A 25,681-nucleotide genomic window follows, 5' to 3' on the forward strand; every position below is an offset into this window, starting at 1 on the left:
TCCATCCATCCATCCTCTTCCGCTTATCCGAGATCAGGTTGCGGAGACAGCAGCTTGAGCAGAGATGCCCAGACTTCCCTCTCCCTGGCCACTTCTTCTAGCTCTTCCGGGAGAATCCCAAGACGTTCCCAGGCCAGCCGAGAGATATAGTCCCTCCAGCGTGTCCTGGGTCTTCCCCGGGGCCTCCTCCCGGTTAGATGTGCCCGGAACACTTCACCAGGGAGGCATCCAGGAGGCATCCTGATCAGATGCCCGAGCCACCTCATCTGACTCCTCTCGCTGCGGAGAAGCAGCAGCTCTACTCTGAGTCCCTCCCGGATGACTGAGCTTCTCACCCTACCTTTAAGGGAAAGCCCAGACACCTTACAGAGGAAACTCATTTCAGCCGCTTGTATTCGTGATCCCGTTCTTTTGGTCACTACGCATAGCTCATGATCATAGGTGAGGGTAGATCAACTGGTAAATTGAGAGCTTTGCCTTGTGGGTCAGCTCCTTTTTCACCATGACAGACCGATGCAGAGCCCGCATCACTGTGGATGCCGCACCGATCCGCCTGTCGATCTCACGCTCCATTCTTCCCTCACTCGTGAACAAGATCCCAAGATACTTGAACTTCTCCACTTGGGGCAGGATCTCACTCCCTATCCTGAGATGGCATTCCACCCTTTTTCGGCTGAGGACCATGGTCTCGGATTTGGAGGTGCTAATTCCCATCCCAGCCGCTTCACACTCAGCTGCGAACCGATCCAGAGAGAGCTGAAGATCACGGCCTGATGAAGCAAACAGGACAACATCATCTGCAAAAAGCAGTGACCCAATCCTGAGCCTACCAAACCGGACCCCTTCAATGCCCTGGCTGTGCCTAGAAATTCTGTCCATAAAAGTTATGAACAGAATCGGTGACAAAGGGCAGCCCTGGCGGAGTCCAACTCTTACTGGAAATGGGTTCAACTTACTGCCGACAATGCGGACCAAGCTCTGACACCGATCGTACAGGGACCGAACAGCCCTTATCAGGGGTTCCGGTACCCCATACTCTCAGAGTACCCCCCACAGGATTCCCCGAGGGACACAGTTGAACGCTTTTTCCAAGTCCACAAAACACATGTAGACTGGTTGGGCAAATGCCCATGAACCCTCCAGGACCCTGCTAAGGGTGTAGAGCTGGCCAACTGTTCCATGACCAGGATGAAAACTACACTGTTCCTCCTGAATCCGAGGTTCGACTATCCAATGGACCCTCCTCTCCAGGACCCCCGAATAGACTTTTCCAGGGAGGCTGAGGAGTGTGATCCCTCTGTAGTTGGAGCACACCCTCTGGTCCCCCTTCTTAAAGAGGTGGACCACCACCCCAGTCTGCCAATCCAGAGGCACTGTCCCTGATGTCCATGCGATGTTGCAGAGGCGTGTCAACCAAGACAGTCCTACAACATCCAGAGCCTTGAGGAACTCCGAGCATATCTCATCCACCCCCGGGGCCCTGCCCCCAAGGAGTTTTTTGACCACCTCGGTGACCTGAGTCCCAGAGATGGGGGAGCCCACCTCCGAGTCCCCAGCCTCTGCTTCCTCATTGGAAGGCATGTTGGTGGGATTGAGGAGGTCTTCGAAGTACTCCCCCCACCGACCCACAACGTCCCAAGTCGAGGTCAGCAGTGCACCATCCCCACCATATACAGTGTTGACATTGCACTGCTTCCCCCTCCTGAGACGCCGGATGGTGGACCAGAATCTCCTCGAAGCCGTCCGAAAGTCGTTCTCCATGGCCTCTCCAAACTCCTCCCACGCCTGAGTTTTTGCCTCAGCAACCACCAAAGCTGCATTCCGCTTGGTCTGCCGGTACCTATCAGCTGCCTCCAGAGTCCCACAGGACAAATAGGTCCTGTAGGACTCCTTCTTCAGCTTGACGGCATCCCTCACCGCCAGTGTCCACCAACGGGTTTGGGGATTGCCGCCATGACAGGCACCGACCACCTTACGGCCACAGCCCCGGTCAGCCGCCTCAACAATAGAGGCATGGAACATGACCCATTCGGACTCAATGTCCCCCACCTCCCTCGGGACGTGGTCGAAGTTCTGCTGGAGGTGGGAGTTGAAGCTACAGTATTTCTGACAGGGGACTCTGCCAGACGTTCCCAGCAGACCCTCACAACACGTTTGGGCCTACCAGGCCTGACCGGCATCCTCCCCCACCATCGAAGCCTACTCACCACCAGGTGGTGATCAGGTGACAGCTCCGCCCCTCTCTTCACCCGAGTGTCCAAGACATGTGGTCGCAGGTCCGACGACATGACCACAAAGTCGATCATCGAACTGAGGCCTAGGGTGTCCTGGTGCCAAGTGCACATATGAACACCCCTATGCTTGAACATGGTGTTCGTTATGGACAATCCGTGACGAGCACAGAAGTCCAATAACAAAACACCGCTCGGGTTCATATCAGGGGGGCCTTTCCTCCCAATCACGCCCTTCCAGGTCTCACTGTCATTGCCCACGTAAGCACTGAAGTCTCCTAGCAGAACGAGGGAGTCTTCAGAAGGTATGCCCTCTAGCACCATCTCTAGGGACTCTAAAAAGGGTGGGTACTCCAAACTGCTGTTCAGCGCATACGCACAAACAACAGTTAGGACCCGTCTCCCCACCCGAAAGTGGAGGGAGGCTACACTCTCATCCACCAGGGTAACCCCAATGAACAGGTTCCAAGTCGGGGGGCAATAAGTATGCCCACACCCGCTTGGCGCCTCTCACCAGGGGCAACTCCAGAGTGGTAGAAAGTCCAGCCCCTCTCAAGGAGATTGGTTCCAGAGTCCAAGCTGTGCGTCAAGGTGAGCCCGACTATATCTAGCCGGAACCTTTCGACCTCGCGCACTAGCTCAGGCTCCTTCCCCTTCAGAGAGATGACATTCCACATCCCAAGAGCCAGCTTCTGTAGCCGAGGATCGGACCGCCAAGGTCGCCACCTTCAGCCACCACCCAACTCACACTGCACCCGACCTCCTTGGCCCCTCCCATAGGTGGTGAGCCCATGGGAAGATACAAAGTAATGCTATAGCTAATTACTCAGTTGTCATCGTTATTCCACAGTTTATATAATTACAATGTAACAATTTATCACTTGTCCAAAAACAAGTGCACTTACATAGTTACGATGTATCTGTACTTTCAAAATGTAATAAAAATATCAGGGTATGTAACTACAACTATGTAACAGATGTTCCATGGTCTGTGCAATTTTAATGGACAATTGCAGTAATAAGTGCATAGGTTTTCGATGATATTTCAAGATCTGTTTTAAATGGTGAAAACACCTTTGCAAAATGGTTAACGCTTTTGCCTCCATTTTCCTGAGATGGAATTCTGTCTGGAGATATGTGTGTAAAATTTGTATGTTCTACCCATGTCTCCCTATGTCTCCTTCATAGGTTTTACTACCACATCCCAGAGACATGTAGGTTGGGTTATGCCATATGTGTTAGTGCGTGCTGGTGTGTTTGTCAGTGGGCCTTGCAATGGGATGGCTCCACATCCTGGGCTGTTTCCTGCCTTGTGCCCGGTGTACCTTGATTGAATGATGCAAGTTTGGCAGTGTTATGTTAGGGATGGGTATAATTAGTGCTGGACGGTATACCGGTTCATACCGAAAACCGTTTTTATTTTTTTTATGATATGGATTTTTCTTATACTGCAACACCGGTTTAAATTGCCTAAACGACGTTCGGAACGTGGCGCAGCGGGAAACTGTTCAAGTGGGGACCTTTTTCACTGCTACACCGCTAAACACAGATTTCTTGCACTAGGGCTCTTTTTCACTGCTACACCACCAAATAGTGGGCGGTAGCATAGGTATGCAGCGCGGTGCATTTTAAAAGTACAGATACAATGTAACTATGTAAGTACACTTGTTTTTGGATCAGTGATACTAAGAAATGCGCCAAAATATTCTTAAACAAAAGTGGAAGCAGCCAGTTTATATGTAATACTTCATACGGAATATGCATCTGATACTTTATAATATTGTACAGTTCACAATTATAAAAATAGTTATAAATTTCTACACATTTAAAACTGAAGCCAGTTTTTTAGTTTCTGACTTTTTTTTAACTTTGCCCTCACAAAATCTAAATTATTATTTTATGCTCATAATTTTTAAGCAAAGTTTTAATATTATTTAGAACTGACTGACAACTATTTCTATGGATGTCTAAAGGCCCTGAACATTTTTAAACATACAGTAGATCTCAACTTGTCTGGAGAGGTGTGATGCATTGGTTGTGGGTTTCACCACAGAGTAAGTCATTGTTTTTTCTGTCATCTGCTCCTATTGTTAGTGCCTGCATAATTAAAAACCTTGGGGCAAAGCTGAGAGAGCCAAATCTTTGGTGTTGCAATTGCAGAGCAAGCAAGTTATTTTTTATAAAACAGTTTAAACAAGATAATTTTGTTTGAAACAGAGTGTTAAAAATAAAAGGAATTAGAGAAAAGATAACTACAGCAGTTTGCCAAATAAGGCCATGCCTTTTTTTAACAAAGCCATAGGTTAATACGGCTTAAAGGGCTGCAGTCTTTCCCATGTGCCAAATACAACAGAAACAAATGCATTGTTAGGGTAGTAGATCTACGGTTATTGATCTAAAAGATGTGCCTCTACTCACCTCATACCTAATAGTTCTGATATTCTGTTTAAAGATAATGAAGAAAACATACACTTATCATTATATTTTGTAAATATTTTAATTGTCAGAATAGACAAAAATATGGGCAAAGCTTGTTCACTTGATTTGCCCTTATGAGATTCATAGCATTTTTTCATTGTCCAAAATGACTAAAATCAGCCACTGAAATAAAGTGACAGTGTCTATGTTTGTATTTTACACTTTTTTCCTAGACAAATTCATTGGGTTATAACTAGAAGAGGCCCGTTGATTTCAGGTCACTTACTGTGGGTCTCACAAGTTTTTAGTCCCTTGTTACCACTTTGTTTTGATTTAAAACTAATATTTTTGGTTTTATACAGTATGTATCATTTTTGCCTTATTTACTTCTACATGTTGCCACCATTTTGTGTATTTCCAATTGGCTGTTACTTGTCACTATAACGATGGTACAGCACAGCAATCACATGTCACACACATTTGTCTCACTGTGACATCATCTTTGAGCGCTTACATATTTCAAAAGTTCATCCAAATTTGTGGGCAAACTCTAAGAATTGCATGAAAGTGTAATTAGAGGGCTTTCTTCTTGGGTAAAGAATCTCTCTGTTATGACTTCTGTTTAACGTTCAGGAGCTGTCTTTTAAGTTGGTTTGATGTGGCTACTGACTTACACACTACTCTGGACTTTGTTGTTTGTGCCTAATCTCTGGTCATCCTCTTCAACTAAGCTATGGACATTTTCCTGCGTGTTCAACTTGAACCATTTAAATAAGAGAACCTGAGATGGAAGAAGTTTTTAAGTCATATAATTAACACCGTTTCAGTTCTATTAACAGTTCTGACAGCATCAAAAAATGTGTTTGCAAGGGAAATGTGAAGAGCTACTGTATTTTTCCAAGATATAAATTAAATAAGGAACAATTCTAGTAAAAGAAATTAGTAAATAGCCCAACAGTATAAAAATCAAAACATTACTCACTAATACATTTTGTATTTTCATTTTTTGGTTTGCAAAGGATTGGTTAAATAATGCTCACAAGAAGCTACAATGTCTTTCAGGAACATCAATCAATCATCTCGCAACCTGTTCTACTGAAATGTTTTCTTTATGGTCAATACGATGGTGAAATTTTAGCTGTATAGACTCACTCTTTAATAAGATTAACCAAGTGTCTAGCGTCTGATATTGCTGTGTCCAGTCCAAGATCTTATAATGGGAAAAAGACAAGTGAACTCCCTTTGCTTGTGGAAGCTTTACTGTATGACACCGCTGTTTGTTCAGCTCTGGGTTTCAGTTATCTGTCCATTTGCAGGTTTGCTGTTTTCGGCTCCTGTATGCTCTGTGAAGACTTCTTACTCTACACAGACAGTGTCAGAGCTGAAATCAGGCAGTCTGAATTATTAAATATACATACATAATTATATTTGTCACATGCTATATATTATACATATAAACAAAAGACTTGTGTATACATCTGTAGAGCAGTCCACTCAGCGCACGCACAACCACAGCTACTAGATGGCGCATGCATGCACTTTTAAATTTTTTCTGCACTTGCTATGAAAGACCTGCGTATAGTAAATGCTACCATGCAACAACGATGTTGTGCTAATGACACAGATGAACAGACACAACATCGAAATGAAGCAATTGCCGCGGCTCAACAACATACAAGTGAAACACCTCTGCAACAGAGGACAAGGCTTGAAGTTTTCACTAAAAACATTGTTTATCTGGAGGTACTTTCTTGAAACAAAGATTAATAGGACTCACATACCAGCAATACAGCTAAGATATGCTACTACCAGTGACTTTGTACGAAAGCCAGTGGGGCAGCAACCACAGGTGGGTCCACGTCCTCTGCACTGGGTATTTCTTAAGAGTTAGCTGACACCTCACCAAGTTCACAAATAGTGTAAAACTGCTAGGGAGTCTTCTGGTTGTTTTTTTGTCTTCAAGACCACACGCAGCTAGTCATATATATTGTGATTTAGAGTGAGTGGGTGTTCTCTGAGATGGAGTGGCACCTCATACAATGTTTGGGTCCCATCATAAACCAGAATAAACAATGGCTTTTCGTGATCGTGAACTAAATAAGTGGGTTAGAAGATGGAGCACTAGATGGAAGAATGAATCTTATGGATTAATGGGTGCATGTGCATAATATATGTAATCCAATTATATATCATAATATTTTCAAACCTGTTTTACAATGTTACATAATTTATGGTCAAAAGTAAGGTCCAACACATTAAACATTTAAGCAGAAGCTATTAAAAAGGCAAATCAAATATTAGGTTATATTGCAAAAACTGTTGAATAAAAATCAAGGGACATGCTCTGACTATATAATACACTAGTTATAGCACATCTGGAGAATTATGTGCGATTCTGTTCACCATGCTACAAAAGGGACTTAGCTGTGCAGAGGAGAATAACCAAATGCATCCCAGGACTACTGTGACCAGCTTAGATAATTAAAACTTTTTAGTCTCTAGCAGAGGAGACTACATGGAGACCTAACATTCTCAAAGTATCAATAAAGTAGACCTAGAAAAGGTCTTTCAACTTAGCTGAGAATCCCGTACTGAAGGACACCAGTGGAAATTAAGAGGAAGTGTATTTTAGACTGAAGCTAGGAAGCTCTTCTTTGCTCAAAGTGTTGTGGGAATCTGGAACAAACTACTGAGACATGTAGTTGAAGCAGAAACCTTTAGAGAATTTAAAATGAATCTGAATGAGATATTGGGACAGCTTAGCTATTAGCTAAACAAATGAGCCTCAAGGTCTTTAGATGGTCCTCATCAACCTTCAGAAAAGTAACAGAATCTTCTAATTTAGGCCTTCCTCCTTCATCTTCAAGTTAAGCCAAAACCCTTGAAAATGTAACTCTGTTCACAGTTATGATTGGAAACAAAATGGTAATGCACAAGCAATCTCCAAAGCTGTAGACTCTTATGATAAGCAAAACCACTAATAAATGTTAAATCATTTTGTTACACACACAAGGAGGACTCATTCTGCCAGGCTCTTCACTTTCAAAATGTGGCAGATTGTGCCAAAAACCAGCTGAGGGTGATCTTTGACACTGGGTCTAAGGATAGTGATACTGATCTTTGACTCCACCTGTCTAAATGTGCTGTCATGACTTCCATAATTGTCATATATAGTTAAGATGGACTAATTTTATTTAATTTTAATGGCAGAAATTTAAAGGATTCTCAGGATTCCCATGCCAAAACAGAATTAGACAAAAGATCAGTCATAAAATTCAAAGAATTACACTAAATTGAAAATGAAACTACAGCCAAAACTAACATATGCCTATTGAAAAGAGATCTCACAGACAAATATATACAGTAAATATACAGGGTATATATGTTACGGCCAAAACCCGAAGTTCAGCCAGTTCCCGAATTGACCGGCCATTTCGCATTTTGGCCGCGAGGTGTGGCCAAAGTCCGAAGTACTAGAAATAACCAGCATATATGCTACTTTGGCCAGCCATTTCGCGAAGTGGCGAGAACTCCCTGGTCAAAATCCGATATGCTGATGTAAGACTGTCTGCTCAAGGTGCAAAGATGCTTAAAAATTTTCAGATGCAGATTCAGAAGTGAGTTTTCCATTCTGCACGAGAAACTGCTCAAGGCGGGTCTTGTTCAGCAAAGCGGACGCCACTTGAGATGGCCTTCCCCTCGCCCAAACACTAACCTTAAGGTCAATAAAATAGCTCCCTGATGTTAAGTCACTATTGTATTGCTAAAATGATAACAGAAATGTGAAATCTACTTATATACCTGATCTTAATTATTGTGAAACAACCAAGTGGCGTCCACTTTCTGAACATGAGCCACCAAGGCTACACTCAACGCAATTGCACTACTAAGTGCGCAACAAATCACTGCTCATGCCTTTTTCCTTCCGACTTTGGCCGATCGCCCCATGCCATTTCGCAAACTGACTGGCCAAATCCCGAAATCGAGGAAAAGATCGGACATTGGCCGGACAATTTACAGCGACATTGGCCATTTCCCGATTTGGCCAGACATTTCCCGTTTTGGCCAATTTCGGGTTTTGGCCGTAACATATATATTATGTGACTGGGAAGACAGAACAGCATGAGCCTGCTTCACATTGTTGGGGCACCAACTGGGTATCCCTGTTTAATTGGCACAAAACAACAGAATGGCAACCACGACAGAAAATTATAGCACATTGGCCTTCTCGAAAGAAAAGAGTTCCTCTTAGGAAGTGTAGAGTTAAAAAAAAGACAACCTCTCCTGTGGACTTGTCAGGTTTTACAGAGCACCCACCAGAAGGACAGGGCCTGCTCTGGGCACTGTGGTCAGGTCAGTTGCCCTCTCCTCGTGGCTTCCCGAGGCTGCGGTGAAAAGAGAGAAGCCGTTAGCATGAGCAATTTATATACAGTATGTTGTTTTTAAGGAAGCTTTGGTAAAAACTTAAGAAACTACTTTATGTGTACAGCCATCTTAAATAACATGGCAGCCATTATGTCACAGGTAAGAGGGCACATGCATCACAAGACCAGCACCCACACTGCATCACAGAGACAAGACATAAACAACGGTGGCATCCATAGAAATAAATAAATACACAAAATAGAAAAAACCATAAAAAAATACACACAAAATGTTAAAGAAATTGTGTCACCAAAATAACGGTGACAATAGTGCTAACATGCTGATTCCAAATTTAGTGATAATAAGTACATTTTTATATGACTAAATTCGATCTCCAGATTTCATAGTCAAAGCTGAGGGGTTGTTTCCACTGACTGCAATGGAGCATTCGGGGTAGGTGCGTTTGTAATTGTGGGATCTTTGCTGGTGTTAAACGTTGTCACCTTTTTTTTTTATTATCTACTCTGAAATATTCACCGAGTACAAACATACTTAGTGGTGCTTTACACATTTCCAGACACCAGTTGGTTTGAGACATGATCTCAGCATGAAATGCACACGGTGCATAGTTTTACATATCCATGTCCTGTATACAAAATGAGACAGCTTAACTTTAAAATTTTTAGACTAAACAGTTACTTTAAAATTTTAAGACTAAATTCTTGAAGAGAATGTGCAAACTTCATGCCAAAGGCATCCTAATGCTGATTTACATTCCTTGCATTGCACATGTTCATAATAATATCTGAATATTCTACAATTTAAAAAATGGAGCACGTTTTTTCCTTGCCCTCTTTAAGTCAGTTGTTCCTGTAAAGCTTAACCTAAGACCTTGCTTTAATTAGTCCAGGAACTGCTGAGCTAAATGGATGATTCAGGAGCCGAGAAACCTACAACCATTCTTCTTTTGTGCTCAGCAGTTATTGCTTCTTTGAAATGACATACGTTCTTTGTTGAGCTGTTAGTTATACTTGGTGTTACTTAAACCTGAAGTTTACTATGAAGGATATCCCACACCTGACACCTGACACTAACATGTTTGGGTCACACTTATCCCAAGTTTGTCTGTTTTAGAACTTAAAACTGAAAACTCACACCATGCAGCCCAAACACAAAGCATAAAAAACAAAACAAAAAATCCTACAGTCACTCTCAATTATCATGGATTGGTCATGTAACTGTTCGATAAACTTGTTCATTCCATAACTCTGTTTTACTGTTTTTGCCTGATCCTGTACAAGGTAACAATTGCTAAGAGACTGCTGTCGCATTTCTTGATTATTATATCCTTGTATGTAGACTATTCTGTACATGTGAAAGGATGCAGGAAAATTTGATTTAATCTAAGAAGAGGAGAAATAATGTGAAATTTAGCTTTCTCATTCTTAAATGAATGTCTTTTTCATTATAGGTGCCCCACTGAAGCCCAGAAAGGAACTAAGCTTCACAGAACTTCCCTCTGGACATTTAGACATAAAGTGGTCATCAAAGTTTAACATATCTGTTGAACCAGTAATTTATGTTGTCCAGAGACGATATAATTATGGAATACATCCCAGCGAGGATGACGCCACCGACTGGACTACTGTTGCACAGGTTTGAAAATTTTGTTCTTCATATACAATTATATAGATTTGCCAAAACTAAATTATTTATTCTATTGTGGATTCAGTCAGTATTCAAACCCCTTCATTTTTTTCAGATTTTGTTATGCTGCAGACTTATTGTAAAATTATTTACAGTCATTTTTCCCTCCATCAAGCAACACTCTGTACCACAGAATGATAACATTTTTTGCTAATTCATTAAAAACAAAAAAACTAAAAAAATCGTACTGATACAAATATTTAAACGTTTTGCTGTGACACATGAAATCTGGCTCAGGTGCATCCCAATCTGTTGAGATGTTTCTACACCTTGACTAGAGTCCACTTGTGGTCAATTCAAGTGATTGCATGTCATTAGTAAAGACACACATATGTTTAGAAAAAGTCCTACTGTATGACTATGTGTATCAGAGCAAAATGAAAGCCAGGAAGTTGTAGGAACTGCCTGCAAGAGCTTAGAGACATGATTGTGTTGAGGCAGAGTTCTGGGGAAGGCTACAATAAAAAGTCGTGCAGCGATAAACGTTCTCAACAGCAAAGCTGCCTTCGTAATTATTTAGTGGAAGAACCACAGCTCTTTTTAGAGCTGGCTGCTCAGACAAATTGTGCAATTGTGGGAGAAGGGCCATGTAAAGAGAGGTGATCAGGAACTTGATTCTCACTGTAGCTCAGCCCCAAAGAATCTGTGTAGAAGTAGGAGAAACTTACAAAAGGACAACCACACCAAACTCCACCAATCTGGGCTTTGTGACAGAGTGGTCAGACAGAAACTGATCCTCATTAAAAGAATCATGGAGACCCATTTGAGGCTTGCAGAAAGGTACCTAAAGGACTCTTAAAAAATGAGAAGGAAAATTCTTTTTCATTGAATAAACCCCAGATTAGGGTAATGTCTGGTGGAAAGCAGGCACCGCTCATTACCAGTGCAACACTATTCCAAGGGTGAAGCATGGTAGTGGCAGCAATCATGTTGTGGGGTTGTTTTTCAATAGTAGTGTCTTAACAGGGTTGAAGGAGAGCTGAATGGAGTAGAATAAAGAGATATCATTAATGAAAACCTGTTCCAGAGTGCTTTGGCCTACCGACTGGGCTGAATTTCACCTTCCAACAAGACTGTGACACTAAACACAAAGCAAAGATAACACAGGAATGGCATAAGGACAATTCTGGCAATGTCCTTGAGTGGCCAGCCAGAGCCTGAATTTGAACTCAATTGAACATCTCTGAAGATTCCACAGATGATCTCCATCCAACCTAACAAAGCTAAAGAGAATCTTTAGAGAAGAATTGGTAGAAAACCCAAACTCATGGTGTGCGAAGCTGGTGGCATCAAACCCAAGAAGGCTTGAGGCTACAAAGTACTGAGTAAAGAATCTGAATATGTGTGTGAATGTGATATTTCAGTTTTTTGTTTTTAATAAACTTGAAAAAAAATTCTAAAATGCTGTTTATTCTTTGTCATTATGGGGTTTTGAGTGTTGCTTAATGTGGGGGATATTAATTTAAAAGCATAAGACTGCAACATAAGAAAATGTGAAAAAGGTGAAGGGATCTGAATACATTCTGAGTCCATTGTAAATTTCCATCTTGTAATCCTTTTGTTACAATACTTTGTGTGCGTGTTCATTTTTACTCAACATTAATAGTTAAAAAAGAAAAATAATTGATTCTTCTCTAGGACGCCACTTGTCCTGGTGAGAGCTGTAGTGTAAAATAACAACTCAGTTATTCATGATATAGCAGACTTCTGTACAGTTGTCCTGATAGAAATGCCAGTGTGAGGGATTGATGTTTTGGATGTCACAACTCAAGAGATGCATTTCAGAAACTCAAGTAACATTTCTGCATTTTATTAAAAAATGTGTAGGTTGTTAAACTAATCTTACTGGTGCAAAGTTATTCGTCATTTTGGTTTAGCTATATTGGCTAGGACTGTTTCCTAATAAAGCATTGGTTTTTCAATTGTCTGATTTCCCTTAAATCAAGTCTCTTGACGTCCATTATTTGTTCTGGCTGATCAACAGACACACACTTACCTCTTATGTCAATCTGAAACACAGATGTTCTTTTCAAAAGAAAGTTGTAAAATTATATTGGTCACTTTGCTGAAAAAGTATGCCTTTGTTTTAACAGTTCCAAAGTCATACATACCATTGGCGAAAATCCTGATATCAAGGTGAACTTGATACATCCGAATACCCAGAGCAAGAACAGAAAAGGTTGAAGTCAGCAGAATGAATTATTAATTATTTTGAGCAGTCCGGGCATCACTCACATGTGTGAATGATCTGCAGCTGTCCAAAGTGGTTGTTTCTTCTTCCTTGTACCAACTACATTTTTTGCATTTTTCCTTCTGTTTCACTAACCTTATTTAAGTATTATTTAGCTTTGAACATTTATACTTCAGTACTGCTTTTTTGTCTTGAAAGGTGATTATCACCTGCATCTCTATTGTCATTACTTAAATACATTTAGAATATATTGTGCTGCGGAGGGAAAGATCAAGGTCAAGGTAACTTTTATTATTACGTGTCATGAAAATGAATTTGGTCCTGAGCAGTACAAGTAAATAAAAGTATATCGTCGATGAAGAGGAAATACACACTACAGGTATACATTAAATCACAGGAAAAAAACAGCTCACACTCACACAGACACAATTAGATGAGCTGCAACTGCTATACAGTATATCTGTCATACATATAGGCTTAAAATTGATATAAGACAATACAGAATGTAGTGACATTTAATTTTTATCTTACCACAATTAACCACAGCAGTATTAATGAGTCCATATCCTATGCTTTACTGTATTTTGTAGTTTGGGACCGACCAGGACCAAAGGTATAGTGACAGCTAGAAGAAAATAAAAAAAGAATGGCACAGTGGTGGCAGCTGATTTAAGAATATAGAAGGTTAATTTTATTGAACAGTAAAGGACAATTCTTAAAGTGATGATTCTTTACAGTGCAAAGCTATATTAATAAGTACAGTTCAAGTCCCACAAATACACACAAGTGGAAAGTGCAGAAACAATCAAATTAGACAATCTATGCATGGCGTAACATTCAGGTGTGTTCAGTGACTAAGCTAACTGATATAAAAGTTGGAGCGTTTCACATGTTTTATTTACTTCATCCAGTTATTACCAGTTATATTTTTATTTATTAAACAGTTTTGTAATAATGAGTTATATTCAGAAGTAACATCAATAACAGAATGTGTTAGTAGACTACATTAAATGTGTTCTTTTTAACAGGACTTTACAATGGAGTTAAAAACGGAGCACAAATAGGCTTGTGATGGCTCAGTAGCTTTCATACACAGCACAGTCCAATTCAAGTGATGTGAAAATGGCATTGATTGATGTGTGTTAATGGTAGAGGGACTGTAATTAATTGTTGTTCAGTTTTCTTAAACGAAACATTTTTGAAAGTATACCCGACAGAGTAGTATCCAAAAACTAGCAATTGAGAAATAACTATTATTACAAAATGACTAATACACTAGCATAAAATCATTGTCAATATTATGATTTGAAAGGATAAAAGCAGGTGTAAAAAGTTCCCTATCTAGCTATTAATATTAGTTAAAACAGAGTGAATTGTTAAAATCATTTAAATAAGTTAGAACTTGGAAAGGGACTGATTTATTGTATGACAAGACTACAAATGGTACACGATGGATAAGAAGATCAGGGGCTTGCCGCTGGTATATCTGGGACTGAAAGGTCAGAGGCTGGGTGCCAGAGATTAAGGGCTTAAGCCACTGAAGCCTCCCACCTCCTGATGTCCATTTGTAAACCTGTCCTGTGTTTATAAGATTTAGGGCAGCTGCGTCTTTCTTGTGTTTTTAATTAGTTCAAACACCATTTACAATCCATTTACTTCAAACAACCATTCACATGGATACACTCAATAATACATCCCATACATACACCTTACCCTTCCAGATCAGAGAGCTTTGTGAACAGAGAACCAAAATGAAGTGATCTCTCATGGACACTGAGACATAAGACAGGTTGACAGAAGCCCAGCTTTCTTATTTTAGCACAGCAGTCGCAACTCCTTCCCAAATTCTGCAGAAGCATTGGACCATTCTTAATACAGGAGGCTTTTCCCAGTTTTAAGTCAAATTAGACATGCTTTTCCCATTATGGAGTTATGGATAATGGATTGGGATTGTTACAAATAAGTAATTTGTTGACAAGCAGTGTAGACACAGATTTTTTTGTCACCAAATGTTGTGTCATCTGGTGTTACTCCAGATAATGCTATTAGAGGATTTAGTGTAATTATAAATCCAAACCTATCTGACAAATGCCCAAAGGATTGTTTTTCCCCAATGTGCTTTGAGCCAAGGGTATTCCCAAAACATATGATCTTTAGGGGTAGGCACATGATGACCTCATTCACAAATAAGGTATCAAATATAATATATTTTGGAAATTCTTAGTCAAGTTAGACATGTGTGATGTACGTTTTTAAGTGATCATGTTTTGCACAAATTGATGAATAATGTATCTTATTCACGGCTGAAATTGTCATAAAACAGTTCCATTTCCAGTTTTGCCTTCAATCATTTGGAGGTGCATTGTTTGAAATATTTTGGTAGAGTTTGGAAGTGCTTCCTATATCTTCGTCCCAACTAAACAGTTTACTTAATAGCCATAGTTATTCAAAGCTGCAGAATTTTATTTTATATAAAAACTTGCACACAGTAAAATGAGTGTGATACTGGAAGGTTGTATTTGAGACAGTTCAAAGGATGCGTCCGTATTGTCTATATGGAGGTCTTTAAAGGTGCAGATACCAAGTAATTCCCATGAACTGTACAGGTTAAGGATGGCTGGAATATATGATTATTACTTAAATCATTATACCAGCCTTGAAGATCTCCAGAATTGTTACTATTTTGAGTGAGTGATCAACCACCAGTTTGCTGATAAACTGGAAATAATCAGTCAAGGCATACAGAGTAAGGCATACAGTGTAGTGATTAAACTGGGCTTCTGTTCCTTAGCTATCCATACTGGGACAAATTCATTGCTCACTTCCATCTATTGTCTCAAAGTTCATACATTCGCAATCTAGTAATAAAATTGGAAGTAAGTACCCCCTCTGCTTCAGGTTTCTCAAGTTCAGATTTTCTATATGTAGTCTAAATGAAAGAAGTTATAATTATATCTAACTTAAAAAAGGATTTGTGAATACATAGCAGAGGTGACCAACTCCAATCCTGGCAGGCTACAGTAGCTGCAGGTTTTACTTTCTGCCACTTTCGTAAATCAGTGACCAGTTTCTGCTGTTAATTGCCTTATTTTTTCTTCATTTTAAAATCCTTGTTTTTAAGACTCAGTCCTCTGAATCAGAGGCAGACAAACAAAAGTGAGATATGACCAGATAAGTTGGGGCCTCAAACTCCAACCAGTTCAACTCCAACTACTTGTTTTTTAATTAGAACCCAATTCTTGTTGTTAATTAAACTTGTAATTTAATTCCATAGCTTATTGGTGTTCTCAAAGAAGTTAATTAACAGCAAAATCTGGTCACTACTTAAGAAAAGGGTTAGAATGAAAACCTGCAGCCACTGTGGACCTCCGGGATCGGAACTGGACACCCCGATATATAGAACTTCTCAGTCGAAATTCAAAAAGTGTGTAACAGTTTCAAAAGTTGCTTTTCAGCTTTTGGAGGTGCTAAGCCAGCATGCTCTAATAACTATATGGCCATTATGATTAATCTGAAAAAAAAACTGTAGTGAGAAGTCAAGCAAAATGACACCTTTTATTGGCTAACTAAAAAGATTACAATATGTAAGCTTTCGAGGCAACTCAGGCCCCTTCTTCAGGTGAGGTTATTTGGTGGCTTATTGGATGTGTGTATGAGAATGTGCCTCATTCAGAGATACTGAAATATCCAGAAGGATATCAGCGCTTCATATAATTGAGGACAATATAAATAAGCATCTGCACTTATTCTAAACAAGATTTGGAGTGTTCATTGTAAAGTGATTATTTCTTTTATCATTTTTCTTTTATCATTTTTAAGGAAAATGTGACATCTTTTTCCCATTGTGTTGTCATTTATAGGTTAGGATTCTTCTAGTTGTGCAAGAAAAGACATCATGTTAGCAATGTAGTGTACGTTAGAGCACAGTTCATGTGTTCCTTCAGTTTAATAAGTAACATTTTGGTTACAAATACAGTTACATGTAGCATTTTTTTGCATGTTTTTATATAGTTTTTATTTTATCACAACTTATATGTGTGTCGACTCTTGTGTAGGTGATTAAGGAATAATCTGTTAAGTATATCAACTGTTACTTCTGTTCCATTTGTAATTTTTTGGGTCACAGTTTTGTAGCAATATATTCTCTATGCCTATTAAATTGACAGTAAAAAGCACTCTCCTGGCTGTGTTTCGTCTGTTACATATGGCATAGGCTTTCTTCTGCCAGTCGGGTGGTGACTATTGCTCTTTTTCATGTGCCTTGAACTGAGTGAACTTTCTTATTGTTTGCAATGCCTTGTGACTGGCGAGGGTTAGGTTGTCATGTGTTACACTGCTGCCTCCTAGCAAACCTAGCTGTAACTGCAACTTAATTCAAACATTTCAGAGCCTGAAGATTTGTATATGATTCTTGTCCTGTGGTGAGCACCCCCTTAGGTACTTTTCTTTAATTTTTTAGAGTTCAGGCTGATGAATTTCCTTTCTCAAAGTTCTTATTGTACAGTTCTATATAGCCCTGTATTGTCCTATTAGTTAGAAAGTGTGCAGGTACTGGTACCTCTGGGGGCTGCTCTGGACCCTTATGAAGCCCTAAGGCTTATACCTGTTATACTAAATTGTTTTTAAGTCAGCTGTCACAGTGAAATTACATTTAATATACTTTTTTATTGGGAAGCTAGAAGTCAAACTTGTATAACCACCATTTGACCTCTTAACTTAAAAGAATAAACTCGGCATATAAAGTTATGTAAATTCACTGTGGTGTAGCACTTGAAGTGAAACCAAATTACTGGTGGTATTCTGTTAAAAACAGTACAGTGAACATCAGCAAAAAGGTGCCAGCACTCTATGTTGAAATCCATTGCCAGTCAAAGCCCATTTGGAGCCCTAGGAGGGACTGATAGATGTTGCCCCTCATTGTCTACAGCAGGTAGCTGGTATTATTAGACTTCAACAACCTCGGGGAGCCCCCCCTCAGTGTCCAGAGTGCATGCCCCTTTGTGCATATGCCACAGACTTTAAGGAGCACATGCCCCCTTAGTGTAAGGAGCCTGCGCACTTTTCCTTTCATAAGCAGCGCCCACTTGCCATTATGAATAGTTCTGCCTATCCCTTCCAGGGGGCACTTTCTTGGAGCACTTTTAATCACAGGATCATATCTCCAAGGTGTAATAAGAAGCACTTCTGGGGATCTTTTCTTCCTGCAGCCATTAGGCACTTCAGTGCTTTCACCAGACAGGCATTCCTTCACTCCAGCCAGAAGCTATAGACAAACAGTACAGACTTCAATATACTATAGTTATTTTTAGCATAACTAGGGGGTTTTGCCTCCTGCTCGCTTCACTCGCCAGCCCCCTGGGCCTGCGCTACGCGCTAGCCTCTTTGCGGTTCTGCCGCACGCGTATGGGGATGCGGATGTACAATTTAAACAGATTTTTATTTTCATGGGACTTGTTACATATGCATAATAGAACTAACTTTTTTTACATTACAGCAAGTAATTAACCATATTAAATTATGTTTCATGTATAGGCGGCACAGTGGTGCAGTGGGTAGCACTGCTGCCTCACAGTTAGGAGACCCAGTTTCGCTTCCCGGGTCCTCCCTGTGTGGAGTTTGCATGTTCTCCCTGTGTCTGCGTGGGTTTCCTCCCACAGTCCAAAGACATGCAGGTTAGGTGTATTGGCGATCCGAAATTGTCCCGGGGGTGTGTGTGTCCCTGCCCAGAGTTTGTTTCCTGCCTTGCGCTCTGTGTTGGCTGGGATTGGCTTCAGCAGACCCCCATGACCCTGTAGTTAGGATATAGCGGGTTGGATAATGGATGGATGGATTATGTTTCATGTTGCATTAGACTTATTCGTTGAGTAATACAATTTCGTTCTGTTTGGCTTTGAAATTAATACGCAAATACTTTTAAACTTACACTTTTGCTTTAAAACTTCAGTAAAAACAATCTTTTGAATTAAATTTTGTCAATATCGCATTGAATTTTGATTCTGTGTTTGGACTTTCATCTTGACAATGCAACATATAACTGCCTGTGATTGAATTTTGTTTCTGTTTCTCTATTAAATAAAATGACTTTTTCGAATGTTTGGCACTGAGGTTTGTTAATAGTCTTTGCAAAAACTGTTTTAACAGGAAACTGTTAACGTTTTAATTTTAATGGTGTATCAAGATCTCCTTTGCTGTCTAATATTATCCGCGGAAGATTTACTACATTATGTTTCTTGGATTCATCCTTCTTTCTACAGTAATTCGTGTGGTGGAACACCAGACAGTGTTAACGCTTGTAGATATTCTTCGGGATATTGTAAGTTGTTGTTTTCATGTTATGCACGATCACCACCAGCTGTTTCAGCATAGTCTATTGATACGCAGTTAACCAATTTGCCGTGTAACCGATTTACATTTTTCACGTTAATGTGTTTGACTTCATCATTTCTCTGTGCTAGGATTGCTCGTGTACTCATTGTTTCTGTTGATAACCCTTCATAATAAAATTTTTCAATAAGATTTGGACATAATACAGTATGTCTTCTTTATTTGGGATCTTAAAGTGAGGAAAATGCTAAAATTTATAAGAGCTGAGAGAGCAGGAACTGTGTCTGACAAAAGCATTCACACAAATGAGAGGTGAAAGTACCATGTGCGTGGCTGAATATGGTTGAGAGGAGGGCGCGACTTGAAAAAATCTCATGGCCAAAGTCTTGTGGGACTTGAAAAAATGTCTTCAAAAAAGTCTCATCTCATCGCAGGATTTTTTTTATATAATAGAGAGATATATATTGTATTGTTTGTTTTTATTATATTGTCTTATATTGTATTTTGAGTTGTTATGTTTTTTTTTGTTTTGCTATGATATGCATTTGAATTTCCCCTTGGGGATTAATAAAGTATATCTAATCTAATATTCTCTTATTTTATCTGTTCTTGTTCAATTATACTCCTATGAATTGTGATGGAGTACTCTGTAAATTAAAGATTGATTGATGAACATTGACTGATTAATTGAGTTGTACTTTAGTGGTTTGCGTTAACTCTCATAATATCCTTATTATGTGGGTTTAAAAGGACATTAATGTCACGAGTGTGGAATACCTTGAAATTCTTACTTGTATGTGCTTACCAACATTCAATACATCACCACACTCAGGCACCATAATCATTGAATATGATATATTGAATATTGAAAATGAAATATTGAATATCATTGATAATGGCAGCATTCTTTCTTTCTTGTTTTAATAATAAATTACACACTTGTATGACTTCTCCAGTTCTCAATTCAGGACTTTTTGCAGTTACTTCTCAGTTAAGTGCATCACCAGCGATTGTCCACAGTTAAGCCCCTCTGTATTAGCTTTCTTTTTTCTCTTCTTTCTTATTTTACAAGAATACATTGTAATAAGGGTACAGAACAATTGAGCATACCTTAAGTTATACAATATTTCATACCCAATTTAAATTTATCTTCCGCACAACCCTTTTGGTGAGTTATGAAATCAGATAACCCATTATGGAGTTGTCAGTCAAAGTTACAGAGGCATCTACAGAATTAACAAAGGCCCAGCATGCTCGCTTAAGAATGACATTAATACAAATTTTCAAATTCTATAGAAGCTCTGGATAGTTCTCAGAATGGAAAATTAGATTTTTTCAAATCATAAATAGATTAGGACATCTTTTTCACACTGTGTTATAATGAAAAAACGGTGAATTTTGCAATTGAATTAGGATTAGGGTTAGTGTACAACATGACAAGAGACTTTTCTCTACTCACTATTATTCCATCAAGTAATACTCTGAACACTGCTGTAAGCAGATTACTGGAACCAAACCTACTCCTAATGTCAGAGATGTAGACAAATGTTATCTTCCAGTATGGTACCAGAAGGACAGGTACTTTTTCAAATAGTCACAGGTTTGATTCCAGTGTGTCATAAGCTGCCGTATTTTCAAAAGGAAATGGATCAGGGTATGTCTCGAGTGGGTTGGTGAGAGTTGCCACTCCAATGATCACACTTGAATTGCCAAGGAAAAAATGTGACAATCGTACTCAAATTACCAAGGGAACACCAAGCTGGTTCAAAGCATTTGAATATAATAAATGATTTTCATTGTTTATATAACATTTTGATTGAAAGTTCCTTCCCTCAAATCATCTAAGGTAGAACCTTTTAAAAGAGATTAGAAGAGTGTAGATAAATTGCTTATATCATTACTGAAAGACGGCATACATTTTATCACTGATGTGAAGGTATAATTTGGGAAGCCTGGAAAGTACCTTTTTGCTAAATGTATGACTTGCATGTAATAAAAGACGTGGGCTTCTGGAAGATTACGTTTGAGAGATGTAGATATTCAAAGAATGCAAGCATGTTATTAGTGTCCCAATGCCAAATAATCTTCTATTTATCAAAGCTTTGTAAGTTCATGGTGGTTGGAAAAGACGATTTTTTAACACATTATAGTGAACCTCCCGCATCCATGTTGTGCCACCCATTACAAACCTGCTCAGTCCAGTCATAGAGTTACAAGAAATCCTGGCAGCATTGAATGAGAAACAAGGATCAACACAGGATGGGGTGATTCTACTGCTGTGCCCCATTTAATTTAAAAATGTTAGTTTGTGCTGTCTGATGTGCCCAAGAGTGAGTAAAGTCGTGCGCATTAAAAAGTAAACCCTGCTTGATTTAAGTAGTGAAATGGATTCAGGTTTCAGGTACAATGACTGAATGCATGAAGATACTGATGAGAAAAAAATGGTTTTGTTTTTATTGTGAGACAATTTTTGTTATTTTGTTTTTTTTTTACCAGACTACCGATGAGCATGTTCAGCTGTCAGACACCAGAGCCAGCAGATGGTACCAGTTTCGAGTGGCTGCCGTCAACGTCCATGGGACTAGAGGATTCACTGCACCCAGCAAACATTTCCGTTCCTCAAAAGGTTTGTTTAATATTTAACTTGCATCTTTAATACAAAATAAAGGAGTAAATATTTTTCTAAAGTATTTTTTCTTTATTTTGGAGCCTTTATTTAAATGTTATTATTTTTTTGAGTAGTTGAAACAATCAACTATTCTCACTTCCGTCAAACTGATCTGTAAAACTCTAGAATGCTAAAAGGAAAAGCAGTAGCTAAACACACCTTAAATACCATGCAATAAATCCAGATGTATTGAGAATTTAAATTCAAAACAGATACATATACAGGAATATCTAAACAAAAGACTATATTTGAATAACGTTTGTTATTTTAACACCTCCACAATGCAAAGAAATATCTTTTTTGTTTATGAAGATTGATCTTACCCAACCATCCAGTGGGATTTTTTCTTCATAAATATTGCTGGTTGCTTATCCTTGTTATAAATTTCTGAGAATATCCAGTGAAAATAATTCATTAGATGAATTATCCTGAAGCTTCTTCATTCCAATTAAAATCCACAAACACATTATAATCGTCAATAAAAGTCCAAAAGGTTTAACTTCACAGGTATATCTGAATATAACACATCACAGGCCTGTTTACAAAGATGGAAGATCTACCTTCTTCTCCCCAGTGGCTTCTATTTTCCAGTTTTTTCTTTCTTGTTTTTTCTTCTACTTCTTGTTTCACAATAAAAGTCCTTCCTGTCTTCACATTATGCAAGGCAGTATTTTCAAAATAAAAGCTTAACAAGGAATTCAGGATTGTTCACCAAAAAAACTTCTAATTGAGAAATAATAGTTTATTGTGGCTTTGTCACATATTCATTTTTTGTAAAAATTAACTCTTCTGTGTAGTTTTTGTTGCTAATTTTAATCCATGTTTCTGGTTTATTTATTTATCATGAACACAGAATAAACAGAAAAAAATAGCTTCATATTTCATCATTTTATACATTATTTTGGATCTTTATCTATATGTTACGGCCAAAACCCGAAATTGGCCAAAGTGGGAAATGTCCGGCCAAATCGGGAAATGGCCAATGTCGCTGTAAATTGACCGGCCAATGTCCGATCTTTTCCTCGATTTCGGGATTTGGCCAGCCAGTTTGTGAAATGGCATGGGGCGATCGGCCAAAGTCAGAAGGAAAAAGGCATGAGCAGAGATTTTTTGCGCACTTAGTAGTGCAATTGCGTTGAGTGTAGCCTTGGCGGCTCATGTTCAGAAAGCAGACGCCACTTGATTGTTTCACAATAATTAAGATCAGGTATATAAGTAGATTTCACATTTCTGTTATCATTTTAGCAATAAAATAGTGACTTAACATCAGGGACCTATTTTATTGACCTTAAGGTTAGTGTTTGGGCGAGGGGAAGGCAGTCTCAAGTGGCGTCCGCTTTGCTGAACAAGACCCGCCTTGAGCAGTTTCTCGTGCAGAATGGAAAACTCACTTCTGAATCTGCATCTGAAAATTTTTAAGCATCTTCGCACCTTGAACGGACAGTCTTACATCAGCACATCGGATTTTGACCAGGGAGTTCTCGCCACTTCGCGAAATGGCTGGCCAAAGTAGCATATTTGCTGGTCATTTCTAGTACTTTGGACTTTGGCCACACCTCGCGGCCAAAATGCAAAATGGCTGGTCAATTCGGGAACTGGCTGAACTTCGGGTTTTGGCCGTAACATATACACTGTTCTTTCTGGAAACACACTCAAATTTTTCCATAAGAATGTATTAAAAATATTTCAAGTGTTAATGAAGCATGACATGCATGTGTCAGTAATCCTTGCTTTAGTTTGCTTTCGTAAATACAGACATACAACATGAAGGCAGCAGTAATCATGACTCAGCCATCTAACACAAACACACTTGGACAGACTCATCAGAGTAGAGGGCTCTAAAGTCTGTTAAGTTCATTTCTCTCACAGCCTTTAGGGAAGTAAAAGTTTATGATGTTCTCCCGTCTTTTGAGTTTCTACTTGTTAGCACGTAACGACACAAAATAAAATATTTCACGTAGAATAATAAGCAGTCCATTATCAAATCATCTTAATCCCGTTCAGAGTGCCAGAGCAAATTTCTGCCAGTCCATAAATAATCATAAATAAAGTGGATTTTTTTTGTATTGTAATCACAGATCAGCCGTGAAAATCCAGTGTCATTCTGCTACATTTGGCCTGGTCCTGACGCAGCGTTGCTCAAGTTATTTACATACTGCAATTTCACAGCCACCAGTGGATGGAACATGGATGTCAAAAGAATCCTGTTTAGTGCCTATTTTGTCTTATTAATTAATTTAATATTAAAATTCTGCAATTCAGATTTTTTTCTGCATGGTTTTCAATAACAAGGTTTTCTAATAACACCGAATCTTGATCTCTGATGGAGTGAAAGTAGGCAAACCCAAATTGAAATTACACTTCTTAGTGTTTTAGTATGCATCACATTATGTTTAATAATTTAATAATCAGATTAATTATAATCATATTTGTTTTGGCTGGTGCAATGACTAGTGTTGTAGCTAGAACTATCTGGGACAAATCCTGACCTGGACCCTGAGAACATGGATTCTGCAAGCATCTTTCATGTTCTTCTCTTCATATTTGGCAACTCTATAACAGCAACAACAACATTTATTTATAGAGCACATTTTCATACAAACAATGCAGCTCAAAGTGCTTTACGAAATGAAATAAAAGGAAATTAAGATTAGGCAATAATATTATACAGTACTAGGGGGCTTCTCCCCCTGCTCGCTTCGCTTGCACACCCCTCCCCCCACCTGCACTATGCGCCAACCACTTTGCATCTCTGCCGCTCGCATTGTGAAGAGGGGGACTGAACGCACCCCATGGAGACACGATCACTCCTCCTCTTAAACGATGATACAATGGGAAACACATACAGTTTCTTTTTACCTCCTCTTTGCTCGATCAGCTGCTGGCTTGCTGCTGCTGCCGTGTCACGTGATCTGCATCTCACGTGGCGCACTTTTGTCATTTCACCTATGTCCATATATGCAATCTCTTTTCGCTTTTACCTTTTCATCAATATCGCATTGAATTTTGATTCCATGTTTGGAATTACATCGTGACAACGTAACATATAAATGTGTCTGACATAACCACGCAGGACTATTCCAAACCTCTTTGCATAAGCTCTTGTCTTGCGGGGCTTCTGGTCCCGGGCGTGGTTACATCACGTGGCATGAAGACTTGTCTCGCAGGACGTGAAAGTGTCTCTGAGACAATCACATCTCGTCTCTAAGATTTTTTTTTCATAATAGAGGGATGTAACAAAGAAAAAGATACGAATGGAATGGCCAGCAGAAGAGAAAAAACTCCTGTTAGGCTGGAGAAAAAAAACAAATCTGCAGGGGTTCCCAGGCCAAAAGACCACCCAGCCCCCGGTGGACCTTCTACCTAACATAAATGGTCTAAATCAGCCCTCATGGATTACAGGCTTCACATGGAGGAATTCATATGGAACGCTAAAGTAACACTGTATGAATAAGTGCAAATGTACTTGTAAGTGTGACCTGTGGTGGGCTGACGTCCTGCTTACTTAGGTTTGATTCTGACCTTGTACTCAGTGATGCGGAAATAGGATCAGCCTGTATGCGGCCAATTTAAGAACAGTCAATGTTTGGATATTGCAAAAATCGAGTTACAGATTAGCCAGGATTACCTCATTTAGTGAGCTACAATAGTAGCTAAACGGAAACATAACATTTCATTTTAATTGGAAGTGAAACTGATCTTTTATGGTATAAAATCGACTTGCAATATACTCTCAGGTTTTTATGGAGTTGTTTAGTTATTCTTTGAACAAATTAC

At 39.3% G+C, this 25,681-nt stretch overlaps 1 protein-coding gene across 1 annotated transcript in view; it reads left to right on the forward strand.

Moving 5' to 3' along the window:
• Positions 1 to 25,681, forward strand: part of LOC114650923 (anosmin-1) — a 288,549-nt gene that overhangs the window by 213,143 nt on the left and 49,725 nt on the right. Inside the window, exons 5-6 of the mRNA XM_051927220.1 lie at positions 10,486 to 10,670; positions 21,733 to 21,862. Coding sequence (XP_051783180.1) covers positions 10,486 to 10,670; positions 21,733 to 21,862 — 315 coding nt within the window. The remainder of the gene's footprint in view (positions 1 to 10,485; positions 10,671 to 21,732; positions 21,863 to 25,681) is intronic.

The sequence above is a fragment of the Erpetoichthys calabaricus genome, chromosome 4 (assembly GCF_900747795.2).
Source record: "Erpetoichthys calabaricus chromosome 4, fErpCal1.3, whole genome shotgun sequence".
Classification (NCBI taxonomy): Eukaryota; Metazoa; Chordata; class Cladistia; order Polypteriformes; family Polypteridae; genus Erpetoichthys; species Erpetoichthys calabaricus.